The sequence below is a fragment of the Styela clava genome, chromosome 11, assembly GCF_964204865.1.
Source record: "Styela clava chromosome 11, kaStyClav1.hap1.2, whole genome shotgun sequence".
NCBI lineage: Eukaryota > Metazoa > Chordata > Ascidiacea > Stolidobranchia > Styelidae > Styela > Styela clava.
In genome coordinates, this window is record NC_135260.1 from 1,032,986 (window position 1) to 1,052,752 (window position 19,767).

The window sequence follows — 19,767 nt, forward strand, 5'->3', positions numbered from 1 at the left end:
TTATCAATCATTTTTAATCTCAACATTAGAACCAAAAACCGTATTAAAAGATTTTACAACATCTATTGATCTGGAGTTCGATGTGAACAAACTTAAGGTAGGGTTTCCAGTACGGGAACCTCGATCGCGTTGATGACCAAAATATGCCTCTAGAGGGTCTTGGTTAATACTCCGTGGTAAAACATAGCTCGCACCACTGCTCAGAACAATACGAATAATCGCAGCCATTGAAACGGATGCCATTATCAAGCCATTTCTTGTCACTGAGCAGCATTTTCTGGCGATTAACATCTCCTACTAGTGGCCGACCGTACGCCTTTTCTTCCCAATCATCCAGGTATTTTAGAAAATCTTTCTCAAGCCATTCTATTCTTTTATCATAGATGTTGTAAAAAGGCTGGCGAGATGGTTTAGCATTTTTATTCTGAAATCCTGAGTTCATGCAGTCAAACCACTCGTCTGAATTTAGAATAAACACTGCTAAAGCAGAAAAACCCCGATTTTCTATGGCTTTACCTAAAATAAATTATTGGTTTGAAATAGAGGTGAATCAAATTCATGCTGTTTTTTAACCTCGAAGAAGTATATATCTTACCTACAGTATAAGACAAAGTTTGTGCTGCGATACGTACACTCATTTTTTCCCAGGGACTCGGATTAATATGTGATTCAGTGATTTTATGAAAGAGCCTCAACTCTCCCCGCTTTAGATCTTCCTAAAAAGAAATTTCATTTCATGATGAAAGTGTTAAGCAGAGGCTTTCACAGCGACATATAGATTCATACCCTTATTAGCTGCCTCACAGGTTCCATATAGATGTCTTCTCCGTTCCACAGATTTTTTTTCGTACTAAGCAAATTATTACGACAGGTTTTCAAAAGGTGAGGTGGATCCGGCAGCATGTAGACGTACCTTTGAATTTAAAATTTTTGCATTACAACCATGCCTTGAGACATATGAGTGCCATCACATACAAATAAAAAGTTTTGTATACCAAGTAACATCAGCAGGGTTTCTCATTCTGTAAGGAATCCTGTCCTCTTTGGCTGCCATTAAATTTATAGCTGACCTATTTGCTGCAAGACCATCAACTTCAAAATGAAAACAAATCTTTATAATTCTGATACTGATATATTCAGGTGTTTAACTAGACTTAGCTGTAATATAACACACAAGAATGCAATGAATTTTTACAACTTTTCTGTATCTTTCTCGTCTTTCTGTGTTTCTTTCACTAATATCTGTGTGACACCATTGTTACAAATTTTGTACAGAAATAGTTCTATGCTTGACTACATGGTTTTCCATGGCTAAATGCACACAACTTGAAGAAAATACCATCTATGTCTGATCAAAATGATTCAACGTATAATAGAAACCACTGAAGAATTAACTTGCAAACAATAGCAAGAATAACACAATGAGTCTGATGAGGTATTTCCACCAAAAGGTCACATAATAATAGGACAAGATTCTCTGCATTAATTCCAGCCGTAGGATAATACGCAAGAACGCCATCCAATTTGGGATGCCTGTGAAATAATGATATAGTTTTAGGCGGCTATCATAACACCTCAAGCAAAGGAAGTATTTACTGGTTGTTATATTCCAAGTGTGAACCGTGGAGTTGCACAATTGTACAGTGAAAAATGGAATGTGTGCACAGGCACTAAAATAGAGGAGTGGCGTCTCTTATTGAAAATAACTTTACCTCGAACATATATCGCAAGGACATGATTGGCAATCCTGTTATACGATTTGGACAAATTGTTAATGCATTCATTTCCAAAATCGACATAACCTGTAACCTCCCCAGTGGATGATTTAAACACAAGATCTTCTGAAACCAAACAAAAAATTCTTTCTAAGCTGCAAAAATTCATGTATATTCTGGAGAAAAAAATAGTAAATTTTGCATCAGGAGTTGCATAGCCAAATTAATATAAAAAAAGCCTACTCATTCTACTGAAACGTATAATCTGACTACCTTTTATAGACATTTCATCAACTGCAAGTACAACCATTTTGTCACATTCTTTCTCTGCAGAATCTGCTTCTACTTGTATACGCGCAGCAATGGATTTTTGAAATCCGTATTCACAGGAACCACAGAAAGCATTTCTGCTATTTTGCAGTGTACGTGGAGCAGGCAAGACTATGATTCTTTGTATAAATTTATACGCAGATGGTGACTTTGCATACAACATGAGACAGTAACTAATAGTAACAATTGATGTGAACTACAAACAATATCTCCCAGGTCTTTAAATAACTGGTCTATCAATATAACAAGCAAAAAGGTAGTCAAAATCGCCAGAGAGATGAATGAATTTAATAATGATAATCCCAACAAAAGTAGATTTACCAACCGAATAATAGATGGTGGATATCTCCTTCCAAATTTACTGTTAGATTTTTGCAAATGTTGCTGGACTTCCCACCAATCTTTTAAAAACTCATCCTCTGACAATCCTTCAATCATGGAGGACATATTTGTTGAAACCATGATGCCAGCCTTTCGTACCTCATTTTCAAGATCACTTAAACTGCAAATAGCTTGTAAAACATGAAAGTAAATGAAAACAAAAGCCTTCGTCAATGGTCATTGCGTATAATAACTCACCGCTGTCTATTTATATTAGCTAGTGCGACCAATCTTTCTTTACTAGCTGTAGCATAAGTACACCGATTAGCAAGTGGAACATGTTTTAGTTTTTCGAATCTATTGGTTTTTCGCTTGTCACTGTCTTGATCATGCACATGGAGACGCATACAAGTAGAGCAGATGTTGGGTCTTGCACCAGCATAAGAATACGCTATTTCACATTAAGAGCTGATATATCTGTATTGATACAATACCAAATATAAATTCAACAAAAATACAATTAATTATATATCTGTATAGTATATCTGACTAAACGCAAATATATCTTACCTCAATTTCAAGGAAATTTCGCCAGTATCTTCTATTTCTGCAACACTTCTGGGAATCCATGAACTCTTTGTGGAAACAACATTATAACCAAAACAAGGAGTGAGATCAACCAAGTTTTTGAGTAAGATTGAAATTGAAATTCCTCTCAAACTTAGTGTCGATGATATAGTGGAAGAGAACTCCAGCAAAAGCGCAAGAAAAGTAAAATTGTTTTTGATCAAATTGGCAAATTAAAAGGCTTATTTCCGGTGTCGCATGTAAACTGTGATTAGAGTAGTATGTGGAATGAGCTTCGTGTGCATTAATTTGATGCATTCTCCAGTTTTTCAGGGTAATACTTTCAAAAGCTGTAATTATTTCATTGATGGAATTGTAAATCGAAGATTGAGATGATGAAGATGGACAGTCATTTGTGGATGAATATTTGGGAACAATCCTTCTTGGTGGGCAAGGGAATACTTCATATGCGATTTTCTTGGCAAACATTTTGTAGGTAATGCTCCTAACTTAATCCAACTTCTTTTATTGGTCTTTTGGATATCTTCATCCTCGAAATGATCACCACAAATTCTGACCTTACCATCCTCAATTTTGCTTTTGAAATTAGGAGAGAAGCAATATTTGAACACAACCTGGGTGCAATAGAAAATTACTTAGCAATTAATATTGCAAAATAAGTGAGTTAATTAGAATACATAATATTAGAATGCATAAAGCACAAAATACACAGTGAAAACTCTTTAGGCTACTTCACATACATCAGTTGCGTGCAGCATATTTCTGAAATGGAAGCATAAACTTCACCCATGCTTTTGATGGCCGAAATGAAATACGGAAGAAAGGGGAAAATTGTCGATACCAAACAAACCTGATGAAACTTTTGTGCCCATTCCTTTGAAGGCATTCCAAATTTCTTATTTTTACCATCCGGGACATGATACAAATGGTCACCATTCCCGGATGAACTTTTGCAACCAGGAATGCAGCAGTATGATCCAGACCATCGATGCTTGCTTGGAACCATAATTGAATCTGCAACTTACCTAAAAAGCAAATTACAGGCGTAAAAGTGATTAAAAATTGACAGCACCGGTACGGTATCGCAGTGGCTTAGGATAGGATTCTGAACTGCTTTCCTGCATATACGGTATATATTCATATTTTATAATAATATAATGCATTTTTATTTTCAGTTTTCTATATCTTGTCAACTTTGCGCAACTTCAAATGTGTAACATACCCTGTAAAAAATCTAACAACGCCTGTATGATTCGATTGTCCAGCGGACGACAGGGGTGTAAAACCCACGCTAACACCAGATGTCGCTGTCAACAACTCGGTGCTCGGTGTCAGCTCGGTGTCATGCAAGAAAGCTAAAGCTCCCAGACTAGTTATATAATGGCTCTGGTTTTAATACTAACCTGGTGGTATACGATATATATATTTTATTCTAACAAAATACAATCTGACCAATTTTGTTGATGTTTATTGTAATCCGGTGCGGCGTATGGTCCGTAAAATACGGTAAGTATTGGGGCAGCAGGGCATGACCGCAATCACATGTTCGGTTAAATTAGCTCACTTCAGCATATTGCACTAACATCGTTCATAGATTTATTTGGTCTGCATTCGATTACCAGCTAAAAGTTCAGAAAAACTTCGGATTTAAACTTGAACTTTTCACGTTAAGTGACGAATTGAAATAGAAAAAATAGTTTAGTTCAACCTTGCAGTGACGACTATTTTTGTTTACATTGATTCCTTTGTCGTGAAATCCGTCCGCGTTCGTTCCGTTTTCGGAAAGACGACATCGCCCACGAGTTGTCATGGTTCCATTGGATACGATACGGTACGGTACAGAAAGATTGGATTTCCGTACTGTATCGGTACCCGGGTAGGTACCGGTACCGGTAGAAATGGTTGTCTGTATAATGCTTAGTTACCGTAACCACTTACCGTACCGGTACCGTATTTGTTTAAACTGCTTGGACTTGCACCAGTCTGCCAGTAACAAATACCGGTACCGGTACCCACTATCATCACTGCATTACCGGTACCGGTATCTCATGCACCTGTATGTTGGACTTTGAACCTCTTGAGACTGTTATTTCAATATTTGATTACAGCAATCTCACAGCTTTGCAGCTTGTTAGGATGCCGGTGCTTAGCAATATTTAACTTCTTGAACTTGCATTACCGGTACCGAATACTGGTACCTATAGGCCAAGAAATAATTCAAGTATTTTAACATTACCGTATGTACTACAGTACTAACAGACTAGTCAAGGTTGTAGTGCAGAAGCAGGAAAACAAAGAGGGTGTACGGATTTTTTCGACCACATTATTGTTTCTGTTATGATTTGGTTTTACATTCCAGCATTCGCTTGCATTTTGTTTTTTTGTGTTGTTCTGTTTTATGTCAGAATACCGAAATAATATGATTGATTGTTCAAAATAAATAATACACATATGGATTTATAGTAGAATTGGTTACTTAGGGTTGGGGGCACACCTCACTTAACTGAAAAAATGATCCCTTTGAATACATTCAGTATTATTCTCGTTAATGTGAATTTTATGCAAGTTTGTGAACAAATAGGCCTGAAAAAATGGAGGCAAAATGTCAACTCTTCTTCTTTATCTCTGCATGATTTTTTTCAAAATATGAAAAATAACTCATGTTTGCTAAATACGTACAGAAGATACATGAACTGCAGCTTGCAAAGTTGCAGCAATTACAGTAGGGCACACTATCCAAATTTCGAGAATGTCCCTTATTTGGTTCAATAAAACAAACACTCCATGTGTCTCACAAACGAGGGCGTCTGGCACAACGGCAGATGCGTCATATCGCGCCATGCTTGTCTCGATAATAGTTTAAATCAACTGAAAACTTCAGCTTTTACTCCACCATTGGCTGATTAGCCGATGCAGGGGGGATAAACAAGTGAGTTGATGATCTGAGAAACTTATATTGCTATGACATTTTTTTCCTCGGTGGTTTAGCGGAAAATGCGTTATTACAAAACGATCGTGAAATAAAAAGAAACGTTGCATTCAAAGTCGAGAAACGATCGAAATTTAATACTCGAAATTTCGCAATTTGCGTAGCCCTGTTCTAACAAATTCTAACCTCTCATAAACAGAATCAAAGAAATGGCATCAGAATATTAGTGACAATACCAAGCTTTTTATCAATTTATTCAGAATATTTTTATTCATTCCAGAATTTACCTAACAGATTGTTTATAATTCTGTAAGTTGTTAAATTTGGCAGATGCTTGGCAACGACCATGGCAAATTCACTTTAAATACATCATAATGGAATTACCTAATGACATCACAATATGGACTTGCTCTCAAGTGGAGATCTGGCTGAAGAATGTCGGCTTCGAAAAGTTTGTGGAGTTGGTTTGTAACGAACATGAGGTCGATGGGAACTCGCTGCTGACTTTGACTGAAAATGTAAGTTATGTTTTTGATTTCTCTGCAGCTGATGGGTCAATCGATTTCAATTTTTTAGGATCTTTTTTGAGTAGTATGTGAACCAAAATGGTGGACACGGAACGTAGTATGTGTATCAGTTTAGGGTGAAGCTATAATTCCAGGCACAAATACTATGGGAGTTGTTTGGCTAGTCCCCGAACTTGTAATAGAACTAAAATAAGGAAAACTTGAATAAAAATAAGGCCTAACTCTAACCTGGTATACATATTACGTTCCGGTTAGGCCAAATTTTTCTGGTTGATAAAATTCTTGGGCACACCTTCATATGACATGTTGGTCATATTAGCTGTTTGACCTTCGTTTCGAATATTTGAGTATTTCTCTCTTGTGAATATGATACTTAAAGTTATTATCGGGGTTGCTGTTGTGGAATGAATGCTTTCTATGCAAACAACAGTACAAATGATTTCAAATTTGCAGTAGGCCTATTCCGGTATGTAGAAGCCGTTAAAACTTGGAGGCTATTAGGTTCTTCAATTTATTTCCATATTTTCTTTAAACCTTACGGGCCTCACAATATTTAATGCAGATTTTGCCATTTTTGTGATTTGCGTGGATACCTTCATATGATATTCGATACAATTTTTTTCATATCTTTCACTCCATATAAAGCTTTGTTTAATCGGCCACTGCCTACCCATATATATCACCCGAATGATGATTTCTGCAGGATTTACGCTCACCACCGCTCCAACTCCGGAAGCTTGGTGATATAAAGAAACTTGGTGCCTGTTTGAAAGAGTTGAGAGTGAAGCATGCGGCTACATTGAGAGAGAAAGCTTGTAAGTATAGCTAGTCTTAGTTTGTCTTAGAAAAGTTGAGTTGACTTTTTATGTAAATGTTTGCTTAAATGAAGGTCTCAAGCCTCTAATTAAAACGGAAAGACTGCTGATAGAAGATTTTGATGAGCTATCACCTATATAGGAGTTTTTTATTCAAGTTTACTTAAAGAAAACATTTAATAACCAAACTAAATGAAGGAGAACTGATAGAAAAATCAAAAGCAAAGATGAAGCTATAGTTTTTTGTACCTATCGAATAAATTCTTGAGCCCTCAAATGATGGAGCAATGATTGCATGTATTCACTGTTGAGCTCTATATATTGTTGATTGAAGCAAATCCTAAAGTCCTAGAATTGTGAACGAACATTGATGCGCGGTTTCCTCAAAGCAAGATCCCAAGTCCCAACTAAAATGAGACTGGATGTAATATATATTAAAATATATTGTAAATTAATTAAATTTGATATTGTCAATTCCTGATTTTAAAAATAATTTGAAGTAGTTTTATTCAAAAATATATTGTTTATAGCATTTGGCATTTGATAGTCAGACAAAAAATCAACCAAATTCTAGAAAGAACTAAGGTTACTTAGGATTTTGAAAGTTTGCTGAAAATATCATGACATTTGAATTCTGGCATTCAGAATTGGAAATAATTTCCATTCAACTCCTGACTTCACAAAAATGAAAATCAATCAAAGTAGTATTTATCTTAACTATTTTCATGAATTTACAATCATTTTTACAAAAAAAAATTTGGTTTGACCTTCTCAAATAGCAAAAAATAGCAAATTTCTGACGCCCTGAAAGAAAACGTTAAAAGGCCTATGGTGTGAATGACTGAGATTGTGCAACAGGGGGTGCATTGTTCTAACTATTGGTTAAATGCTGGCCATCACAGGTCTGATTACCATTCGTGTGTTCGTAAGTTCAAATCCTTTTGGGGATAATCATGTGCAAGTAGATTGCTGGACTCCTGACCGCCGTAGCGTATTTTACATACCCTCTGGTCGGCGACGGCTTCTTCCGCCATCAGGTCCATGCACCTGGAACCCACGTGGCTAACTAATCTTATACCTGACATGAACTGATAGCTGGAGCAGAGACCCTGGTACGCCATATAATTAAGCCGTCTTTCCCAATTTCCTCCCAATATGCGAACACACATGCTCATTGATTATTTTGTAATTTTCAAGGTCTCCAAAGATTTGATAACTACGACCCACTGTCTGTAAACTCATCAACTTATATGAGGAGGCGAGTTTATCGTCATACTAACGGTTCTGCAAAGATCAGCCAATCATTGTACTCGGATGAGTCGTGCATGAGTGATTCCACAGATATTGATGATCAGGATATCTCACACAGCAGTGGCAGAGTTCGAGTTTTCAATCCAGAGTATGGCAAAACTTTGGTAAGTGTAATAGTATGCAGAGGTTTTCTTACAACGCTTGCTGATGCCTTTGCTTATGACAAGGGTCTATTTCATCTGAGCTATTGAAAGGTGATAAATACATTGATATGATAAGGATTTAATTATTATGTCGGGAGATAAAATCTGATAAGGTGACTTTGTCCTAAGAAAAATTTCAATCCAGAACTATGACTTCCTCCAATCTGTGGTTGATGCCCTTCAAAATATTCATTATTTCATGATTTTATATTTATATATTCAGATTAGCTGAGTTGTTTGTTTCAACTTTACTGAATTTTCCCACTTTAAACTAATTGAATATACAATGACTTCTATACGTTCTTAGGATGTAGCCTATATGATATTTAAAAATAAATTCAGGATTATAGATTATTTTTGGCACAGCAGTGTGGCTCATCTATTAAGCGTTAGGAATAGGCTCGCCACCAAACCTCTAATTACTCTGCGTGGGTTCGCAGGTTCAAATCCCATGCAGGGATAGTTATGTGCGAGAGGATTGCTGGACTCCTCGTCGACGTAGGATGGTTCACACCGGTGGCTTCTTCTGCCATCAAGTCTATGCTTCTGAAAACAAAATTAACTAATCCCATACCAGACATGGAATGGTAACCGGACAAGAGGCCGTGGTTCGTCATATGGTTAAGCTGTCTTATCGGCTTTCTTCTCCCCTAGGATTATTATGTAAATCCTATTTGGTTTTAGTCATCCCTGGATAAACTCTTGAATGTAAGAAATTTGAAAATTCGAAACTTTATATTCTTAAATTTACAGCATATTTGTTTTATTCGAGTTTTCACTCGAACTTTTTCATCATTTTATTTTTATGTTGTATTTCAGATTAGCTTTCTCTACAATCTCTTAGCAATGTTTGTGACATCATACACAATGGTGGTCGTGCATGATCGAGTACCAGACAAACAGAAGCACCCGCCGCTGCCAGATATATTTCTTGATAACGTGCCATTAATTCCTTACGCCTTCAAACTGTCGGAACTCTGCGGCCTAATCTTAATGTCAATGTGGTTTTGCATCCTGTTCTTTCATAAGCATCGGTGAGTGTTTGCTTTTTTTAGTATTTAGGATATGATCCCCATATTGGACCTTTTCCAGTTAGCAATACTTGTTGGGACCAAAATCTTTTTCAGCAATTAATCCACTTAATTTTCTGATTCACCTATGTAGTTGTCAACATCGTTACATCCAGCGAATAGCATATTCTGGCAGTGCCGCCACATTTAATATTTTTCGCTAATGATTTGGTTTCTGCAAGACTTACTGCTTGTTCTATGCTTTTGTGCTTGTGGGTGTAATGCAAGGATGCTGTAGTAAGAGTAAAGATAATTAATATTTTTATTCAGATTCATCTTAATACGTAGAATGTACAGCATCAGTAGTTCAGTATTTCTTCTTCGATGCATAACTATGTTTGTGACATCACTGTCAGTGCCTGGAGATCATCTTCAATGCCAAGCCGGTAATTTTCCTTTTATGGGATTCATTTTTTCACTCAGAACAAGGATCTACCACAGTAATACAGAAAACCTGAAGGCGTCATAGCAGAGGTCAAAATCATGAATTGATCGTAATTGGAAGTTTTGGTTTTTAAGGGTTAATTAAGGTCAAGATTTTAGACTCAATAAGCATTAAGTTTTTAAGCATTCTTGGTAGACAGATAGGCCTTGTTGTAAAAATTTGGTTTTTCGTACAGTTCAGCCTTACACGCTTTTCTTCAGGATATATGAAAACCCTGATTAAGTCATCTCATTGGCTTTCCTCTTAATAGAATAAATATGAAAATCATATTCCATGATAAAACTGCCTTTTTCCTTTCCTTTAGAGATAAATATAAAGTTCCTAAAGTGATTCCGTTGAAATGGGAAATCCCCCATCTATCTGCTGGTTCTGGGTCTTTAATTAATATAACATCTCCTATATAATCTTTGATAAGTGGTGTTAGTTAGATATTTCATATGGTACTCTCCGTCAACATCAGTAGTTTGAAAACTCTAGAATTCAAACTTTTCGAATTAGATATTAGAACCTCAAATGTCGCTGCTCAATAACCAGCTTTGGTTCCTCACGACTTCCCTTCCCCAGTAAAACTGTGTAAATTATCACTTTTTCGTAATTTGTGCTTGTGATATTTTTTTACTGGTTGGAGAAGATAAACTTGACTTTTGTTGTTGCAGCTCACTATCGAACAACAGAACAAAGAATAAAGCGAGCTTTAGAGATATTTGCCGGGGGAGGAATGTCATTGACAGGCGTCCATACCTGCGGAGATTACATGTTTAGTGGGCATACGATAGTACTGACTTTGGTGAATCATTTGATCACTGAATGTGAGTATTTTAATGTGGTTTCTTTGTATGAGACTGTTTTCTGCTACCTAAGAGGTGTCAGGACTTTGAAGTCTGGGAAGCTTTAACTCCTGGTTCGACCTTAGGTTGAAGAAAGTGAATGGTCAATTAATGGCACATATTTAGCCGCTATGCTTTTGAAGTAGCAAAATTATTCTTGTTTGCGATATTACCAACTGAACTCTTTCATTTCAATGATGATATTAAACATCAAAATATTATACAGAAGCTCAAAAGCAATAAATTCACCAAGCGCCCTTATTAACAGCCTGTTTAAAAAGGCCTTCACACTCTTAAAGAAGTGGTTCTCAAACGGTGGGGCGCGCCCCAAAAGGGGGGCATAAACAACTTTTTGAGGGGGCGTGAAATTAATAGAAAATATTCGTTAGATCTTGCCCGCCTTGTTTTGAATATTTACATTTCAATTAACCCATTAATTAACGTATTTTCAACTTGTTTTTTGAATAAAACATGCTTTTCACCCTACTATCTGCTATTTGTAGCTTATTGTTGGCTAATCATTTTTGAGGGGAAGCTCGAGACTTAACAAATTCTAAAAAGGGGCAACTTGAAAAGTCTGAGAACCACAGCTCTGAAGTATTTGTTATCAAATTTGTATCCAAATTTTGAACTAATTTTCTCTCATAGTCGGAGCCGATTTAAATTGCTTGCTTGCGTCAATGTTCGATTTATCAAAGTAACCTCTTGATGTTTTGCAGATACCCCAGCAAGATGGTATTCTCTTCACATTGCGTCCTGGGTTTTCAACTTGTTCGGTGCCTTCTTCATTCTGGCTGCTCATGAACATTATTCCATTGATATGTGAGTAGAAAGCTCGCTTTAATGAAAAAGCTCTCGGCATATCAGTATCTAAAAGTGGCATAGCCAGGAATATGCAAAAGGGGGGGTGGGGTAGGGGGTTCCAAACTTTTTAATTCCCAAGTTATACCGGGAAATGTGGGCTTTGAGAAGTTTTGAGGGTTAAAAGAAGTTTTGAACTATGAAAAATTGATATGTATGATTGTTGTTATGACTAGGATGAGAAAAGTTTTAAAGACTTTCTCATAGATTGCAACTCCCCTGTCAGCACGCTACTGAAGGTAATGCAAATATCTAAAAACTTCCCACTTTTGACACTTCAATATTTGTGCTACAAATTTTGACCTGTCTGAGTTAGCAACAGTATTTGTCCCGATTATGGCAGCTTTAATCTTTTACCTGTATCTTTTAACATTATTGCTTCCCCGGCGGCCAGTTGAGTCAATGTTTAGCTTGTGATCTGGTCAATAAATGTTAAATTTATCTTTCTTCCAGTTGTGCTAAGCATTAGGGATATGATTGTCATCGCACCTCCCATTTCCCTGTGCGGGTCCGCCGGCTTGAATCCTGTAATAAGTGTAATAATAAATGCAAGAGGATTGTTGGACTCCTCATTGCCATAGGGTGGTTCATGAAACTGCTGGTTGGTTACAGCTTCCTCCATCAAGTCCATACATCCGAAACAATCAGGTCAATTATTTCCATACCCATCCCGAACTGGTAACCAAATGAGAGGCCTTGGCTCGTCATACAATTCGGCTTGTATTATTGGCCTTCCCTCGTAATAAAATATACAAAATCCCATTTACTCAGAAATTGTTGCAAATTATTCACAATATGATATTCGCTATGACGTCATCAAAATTATTGCCACTGGGTGGCGCTACGTGTCCATATATTTGAGCATAGCTCTCTTGTTTGTTTTTGTTTTTTACTGGTTGGAAAAAATAAACTTGACTTGACTTGACTTGATTATCGGCTCACATGTAGATTAAGCCATCTTAATAGCATTTCCCTCCCCCGAAAAATTTATATCAATTTGTCCTGTTCTTTATTTCAGTGTAATTGCCTTCTACATAACATCAAGAGTCTTCTTATATTATCATATGTTGGCGAATACCAGAAGCTACCAGCATAGCAAAAGGATTAGGGTGAGTTGTCTCAGTATAGGTCATTTTCAAAACTTTTTACTTTATAACCAAAGTGTTAAAATTCTACTCATGGTTCTTTGGAAGTGTGTGCTACAGTGTTCACTCTAAGGAAATCATGAGTGCGGAGGTTCCTCGCAAGTCCAAAATAAAGTGCGAAGGTGCCCTGGCTGATTTTAACAAATTAGGTGCGCTAACTTTAATTTCAACTCTGTTAAATATAGCAGATACTCGTTGTGCCCGGTAGAAAAAAGGTATAATAGAGCTGTCTAAATGTGGCAACAAGGCGGTAATACAATACGGCATTATCTAGTGCGGTGGTTCCCAAACTAGGGTCCGCTGACCTTTTGGGATCCGTGAAGCTATTTCGGAAGGTCCGCCAAACAAATCTGTAATATGGCTAATAGCTTGATAATATAAAAATTAAGTGCTAACTGTAGCCTTTGAACCTGAGTATGGATTTAGAGTCTGGTGTGTTTTTACTGATATTGGAGTCATATTTTTAAATCCCCCAGGTCTGGTTTTCCGTGACATTCGGGCCACAACAGTCGTACTAACACACTCCCTGAAGCCACTTTTCATAGCGATAATCGTAGTCAAAATTTCATACAAAAACTGCATTATCAATGGCCTTTTATTAATAACAAAGACTTGCATGCGGCATACTTTTTGTGGCCTTATCGGACACAGGAGCTGGAATGAATGAATTACATTCTGTAGGATTTCATTGGTGGTAATTAATCGATAGTTGATGCCAAGACTGCGGAATCAGACATTGTGTTTTTATTGATATTGAATTCGAAGTCCTATTTTCAAACTCCTGGGAAGTCAAAAAAAAAATTTTAAATTTCCTTGCGGAGGTCGAATTACAATGACCAGGATTGCTGGTCATCCGTTGGTCTCATGTCTCATTAAACACGGTAAATTCTGCTAGAAATCTCTAATAAATGATGTCAGTTAGGTAATTTGCACAATTCATATGGCACTCACCATTAAAAACATTCATCAAAAACGTCATTTTGAAACTCTAAAATTCCCTATCTGTTAAATAAGACATTAGAACCTTGGGTGTCGCTGCACGATAACCAGCTCTGGTTCCCGTGCAACTTCTCTTCCCCAGTAAAACAGTAAACTTTCTCATCTTTCTTTCCATCACTTTCTCGTAAATTGTGTACGATTTCTTTTACTGTTTGGGAAAAATAAACTTGATTTGACTTATGCTTATATCTCTCTTAATAAACTAATCAACTTCCTCTATTTTTTATGCAACCACTAATTTTTTTCATATATTTTTACAGATTTGGTTTCCTTTATTTTCCTACTTCGAATGCAATGTTCCAGGCAAAGTACCCAACGAATATGAGTGGCCGCTTTCAGTGCAAAAAATCAGGAATTTATTTGTGAAAATTGCAAAACATAGCAAGAATACAAAAGTCTCTCTGAACTAACTTACAATCGTTGGATCGGTAGTAGCAAATGAGCATTTACAACTGATTCATAGATATATTTACAGGGAGCTTTTAAAGCCTTTACTTTTTTAAATTGCAAGCACATTTATCAATACCATATATAGTTTGTTGATCCCTGCAGGTGTGAAGAAATAAAACACTAAAAAAAAAAATCTGGCTAGAATATTGAGAACTGACTTGATAACAACATTGATATTGTAACAGGGCTTTATGAACATCCTGAATATCAAAGCGATGTGGTTGCTCGTACATTTGCCATTTTTAGATTAAAATGATCTTTCTTATGGACGTATCACGTATTCTTCAAATTCATGTACAAGCTAAGTCTGAGTATGCTCAGTGTTCCAAAGATATGTGAATACCTTCAGAGCCAGTGCAGTAAACTCTTGACCTTGGAAGTAACTTAAAATATTTTCATTTGAAATTTTGCTATTTTGAGTGTTCAAAAACTGGTGGTCGAAAAAAAAAAAACTTTGTTCTGGTAAAAACAGGGTAACCCCCCTCCCTCTTCAAAAATCAGAAATTTTGTCTAACACTTGGAATTTTTATTTGTGTTGAAATGTTCAAATTACATGATTTTGGCTCAAAGCACCCTTCTCAGAGCCGAATTGCACCTTCTTAAACTCTAGCTAGTTCTTTCACGTTCGCTTTAGTGATTCCTGACCAGTCTATGATTACAGAACAATTAACTGGTTAACTATTCTGATACCAGATATGTTACTGGTAATCAGACAAGAGGACCTGGTTTGCCATTTGATTAATACGGCTTACCGGCTCGTCACACTCGGGATAAATACAAAATTTGTTATCTTATGATCGAATTTCCTCTCCCCCAAGATAATTGTCGAAATCATGTCCTTTGATATCAGAAATTGTTGCAATTTTTTTCAGTCTATATTATGCTTGTGTGTTTCACCACTATGATTAGCAGTATTCACTCCTTAATTTTTATTGTTGCTAGTCCTTGTTTCCGGTAAATTATTTCCATATCCGACTTGGACTGGTAACCGGACGAGGTGCCAGGGTTCACCAAATGATCGAACTGTCTTATTGGACTGGTAACCAGCGGAGAGGATGTTTTTTTCACCACTAATTCATTCGTCTGATTTTTTTTCACTCTCCTGAGATAAGCATAAATAATTCTATTTTATTGTTGCAATTTATTTTATGTCCATATAATGCTGTTGATTATTTTGTCACTATGAATTAACATTATCTTATTGCACTGTTTTATTTTTTATTGTTCGCTGATGCATGACTGGTCAGAATACTTTAATTCTAATAACTAAAGGCTGTTGCTACAATTATGCGGTTATCGGATTTTGTTCAGACCTTTTCTAGCTATACTATTAGCATTATTTTTTGCGCTGGTTTTTGCAACATTCTATTGAATTTCATGTTTACTAGAAGTTCAACGTTCAAAAAATCCGAGTGCCTAGAAATATTCAATGGTTCTGGAATAACAGCACCATACTGAGATTGTTATACCAGCTTACTCCAATATTATCTTAATGCCTGGTTTCCTATATGATTAACTACCGTATTTATTCGATTATAACGCGCAAAATTTTGAACTGAATTTTAGGCAAAAATCAATGCTGCGCGATATACACGAGGTCTGAGAAATGCGGTATTGAAAATGTGGTTTTAAACATCTGAAACGTGCGTGCGCTCGCGCATGCACATTCCAATGCAGGACGATTTCGTGCAAGCACACGCACATGCGACAGCTCAGCGTGCGTTTGACATTCGTGCAAGCGTTCGATTTCGTGCAAGCACACGCACATGCGACAGCTCAGCATGCGTTTGACATTCCCGCTGCGTTGAGAATATTTATTTGCCATTATCGTACTGTACTGTAGATACCCATTATATATTACCCATTATCTATTATGGCAAGACAAAAACGTTCTGCACTGATTTAAACATAACCCAAACAGAAATCGAACAGTTGTTTGGTGAATCAGAGACTGAATCCGATTTTGAAGAGTTTTGAATTACTGTGTGCTTTTAATAAATTTTTGTTCATGCTGTGAGTTGTTACCTTATGTGCTTACCAGTAGTTAGTAGAGAAAAAATAAAAAAAAGAATTTTATACCAATTTTCATTCAAAATTTAAAGGTGCGCGTTATACACGAATGCGCGTTATAATTGAATAAATACGGTACTTATCCTTCTATTATTCCTTTGTGCTTGTGAATCCAAATGCATTTAATGCAAGTATAAGGATAACTATTCTAAGCTATTCAAGAATGTTGCTGCACTTTCGTTTGTGTTAGTGTTCAGCAAGGCTCTTGGATTACTCTACTTATTTTCTATAATTTTATCATGCAATTGTCACTTAGTAAGTCTGTAGTTTTATTTTATCAAAACCTGTATGATTGCACTATTGTTTTTATTAGTTTTAATTTCACTCTTATATTAGGCTGTCTTATCACTTTACTCTCGCTCAAGATAAATGAAACGAACTTTGTTCGCCAGCATATTCACATCTCATTATTGAACTATTTCTTATGCTTGTTACAGCCTCGCAATCAAGTTCATGCATCTGAAACAAATAACTGGGTAACTGGACATGTAACCGGCCGCGAGGCTGTAGTACGTCATTTGACCGAGCCGTCTTTTGGGCTTCTTCTCCCTTATAGTTATGAAAAAATCTTTCGCCATAGAATTGTATATTACAGCTTTCCAGCACATGATTTCTAAACACCAGGCTATAAATCAGTATTAAGTCGGTGCATCTGAAACAAATAATTGTCTAACTAATCCCACAAAGGTTTTGGTTCACCATATTACTAAGCTGTTTTATTAACTTCTATTTACCCGAACTTTTGTCTGTTATTTGTAAATTTTCTCCACTCCCACCCCCATCTTAACAAGAGCAATAATTTCAAATGTAACAAAGTTATATATCCACAGCAATTGTATACATCGGTGGGCTCCAGAAGTATGTGTACCAATATGGAGGTAACTAATTTTGTTCGCCTATTTTACATCAAGTTGCGTGAAGCGACTGAAACCTATGGACTGGGGGATGGATATTCACTTGGCTAACACAGACAGTCTCTGAACTCTTATAGAACTAAAATAAGGAAAATTGGAATAAAATTATGACCTAACCCTAACCTGGTACACATACTACGGGAAGTACCCATCAGTGTTGTATCTTCACTAAGGATGTGCTAGTATTATTCATTTACTTCAGCCGATCTCTCCTAAAAACCACAATAATTAAAAATGTAACAAAGTTATATATTTTTGGCAATTGTATGCCCAGGCACTGTGTCCTTACCCATCATTAGCGCTATTGAGTCGCCTTTAGACAGTTTTCTCCATCTTCCTAACCCGTATCTTCTTGTTTTGGTTACTGCTTTATTTTTACTGATAACCGGACGAGAGGCCGTGGTTTGTTATATGATTAAGCTGTAATTTGGGCTTCCCTTTCCCCAGGGATAAATATGTAAATCATATTCTATCCTTTATTTCAGTCAATCCTTCTTAAAAAGCGCAATAATTTAAAATGTAACAAAGTTATATATTCTCTGTAAACGTATACCTACAAGCGTAAATGTGATCTGTATTGGAGCTATATTTTGCAAGCCTGAAAGTGCATGACCAAATATGGCTGTTGTACACATAGCAGATTGCAATGTTTTTTGAATTACAACAAACTTTGTTGCGCAATAGACATTGTTATGCTTTCGCTACAAAGTAACCGTCTAGCCAACCTTACCTATTGTAAGCCAGTGTCATGAGCTTGTTTTGACCATTCCTCTACAGAGAATCGCATGAAAATGTTGATTTGGGAACCATATAATCACCTTTTTTCCCCGACTGTTTCAAAGGTATTCACATGAAAAGCACAAAAATTTTGGTACTCCCGAAGTATGTCAACCAGGATGGTGGACACCGGAACGTAGTATGTGTACCAGGTTAGGGTTAGGCCATAATTTCAGGTACAAATACTATGGGAGTCACTTGGCTAGTCCCCGAACTCGTAATAGAACTAAAGTAAGCAAAATTGGAATCCAGGTTCCAGTGTCCACCATCTTGGTTCATATACTCCGGAAGTACCAAAATTTTAAAATGTAACTGTTTAATTTCAAACCTGTATATTTTTGGCAATTGTTATCTAGTTATTGAAACCTTATCTACTGTAAGCTAACATCATATATCTCTAACAAGAAGCAAAATAATTTATAATATGACTATCCTATATCCTTTCTACAGATGTATCTTGGCCTGACAACCTTATCTGTCATTATTAGCGCTCTTTTAAGTTTACTCGTTTCAGGATATATACGAAAACTTCTTTGAGGCCTTATACCTATTCTTTGCTAGCAGCATATCTTCTTTTCCATTCTCTTCCTAATTTGTTACGTTTGCAACGAAATTTATTGTGTGTTTCAAGTGATTAATTTTATTAATTGAGATTATTCATTTTGTAATATTCATTTCATGTGTTTAATTTTTCTTAACACGTTATTGTGCATACTTTTGTTCCGATGTGGCTGTGTCAAACACAAATAGTAACATGCTCTGGATCAGTGTTTTAACTTTTATCATCACAACATATTTGTCGTGGCCACATTTTATTGGTGAGACCGATGTGCTTGCATATTCTCGGTTCTCGCACAAAAAATAGTATTTTGGCTTTATTCCTGTGATTGTGGGTACTAGTTCCAAATCTTTCAAATTTGATCGATATTTTGTTTTAACATAAGTAAGTGTCGATAAATTTTTCCCACAGAAGGAAAAAGAGTAAGTATGGTTATCTCTAACAATAATGGTACCACGCCCCCATTGAACCTTTTTGTGTCCACTGGGAGGTCGGGCCTCCAGTTTGACGAGCTCCGCTCTATATAGTATTCTTTTAATCCCAGTCACTAAGAATATAGTGCTTGTATATAAATTCAGTATCTATAACAACTTGCCAAACTGACTGATACCGATGCCAAATCTCAACAGACTCTGGTGTATGTAGTAACTGTGTATATTTATCAAATGTTGCCTATTTTGTGATTCAATCTATGTTAAATTTAATCAAGCCTGAATGATTTATATAGGAATAAAGAGATTATGTAATTCTAATTCTCCACATTATTACTGTCTTATTCAAGCAACTGGTACATACGGATTCGGTGAGAAGTAGACAAGGGGGAAGTTCTGACATTTAAAACAAAATACCCCCTGTATCAAGAATTTTTAACAATAATTTATTTTACCTAATTATTATCAGGTGAGGAGGGAACATTTATTTTATTTTAGCACCATGGGAAGTGAGAAAATCTACAGAACGGTTTCTTCATC

The 19,767-nt window shown here is 36.3% G+C and overlaps 2 protein-coding genes across 2 annotated transcripts; one reads left to right on the forward strand and one right to left on the reverse strand.

The window, feature by feature from the left end:
* Positions 1 to 1,741: 1,741 nt before the first annotated feature.
* Positions 1,742 to 3,960, reverse strand: LOC144429766 (uncharacterized). The gene is made up of 5 exons (XM_078117969.1): positions 3,805 to 3,960; positions 3,517 to 3,568; positions 2,625 to 2,817; positions 2,371 to 2,547; positions 1,742 to 1,841 (listed from the first exon to the last, which is right to left on the reverse strand). The coding sequence occupies exons 1-5, from the start codon at positions 3,958 to 3,960 to the stop codon at positions 1,826 to 1,828; spliced, it is 594 nt and encodes a 197-aa protein (XP_077974095.1). The 3' UTR covers positions 1,742 to 1,825.
* A 2,197-nt stretch (positions 3,961 to 6,157) lies between these two features.
* On the forward strand, positions 6,158 to 19,548 carry LOC120347116 (sphingomyelin synthase-related protein 1-like). The gene is made up of 9 exons (XM_078117711.1): positions 6,158 to 6,401; positions 7,114 to 7,225; positions 8,423 to 8,640; positions 9,499 to 9,713; positions 10,020 to 10,135; positions 10,851 to 11,003; positions 11,741 to 11,843; positions 12,901 to 12,991; positions 14,287 to 19,548. The coding sequence occupies exons 1-9, from the start codon at positions 6,258 to 6,260 to the stop codon at positions 14,434 to 14,436; spliced, it is 1,302 nt and encodes a 433-aa protein (XP_077973837.1). The 5' UTR covers positions 6,158 to 6,257; the 3' UTR covers positions 14,437 to 19,548.
* The last annotated feature ends 219 nt before the right edge of the window (positions 19,549 to 19,767 follow it).

Excerpts from the sequence above, each read along its gene's own strand:
- LOC144429766 (XM_078117969.1), bottom strand. The coding sequence starts at position 3,960 with ATGGTTCCAAGCAAGCATCGATGGTCTGGATCATACTGCTGCATTCCT. Across the intron at positions 2,818-3,516 it reads CAAAAGCAAAATTGAGGATG|CGTATTCTTATGCTGGTGCA; the intron begins GTAAGGTCAGAA and ends AATGTGAAATAG. Across the intron at positions 2,548-2,624 it reads GCTAATATAAATAGACAGCG|TTTAAGTGATCTTGAAAATG; the intron begins GTGAGTTATTAT and ends AGCTATTTGCAG.
- LOC120347116 (XM_078117711.1), top strand. The coding sequence starts at position 6,258 with ATGGAATTACCTAATGACATCACAATATGGACTTGCTCTCAAGTGGAG. Across the intron at positions 10,136-10,850 it reads TCATCTTCAATGCCAAGCCG|CTCACTATCGAACAACAGAA; the intron begins GTAATTTTCCTT and ends TTGTTGTTGCAG. Across the intron at positions 11,004-11,740 it reads GAATCATTTGATCACTGAAT|ATACCCCAGCAAGATGGTAT; the intron begins GTGAGTATTTTA and ends GATGTTTTGCAG.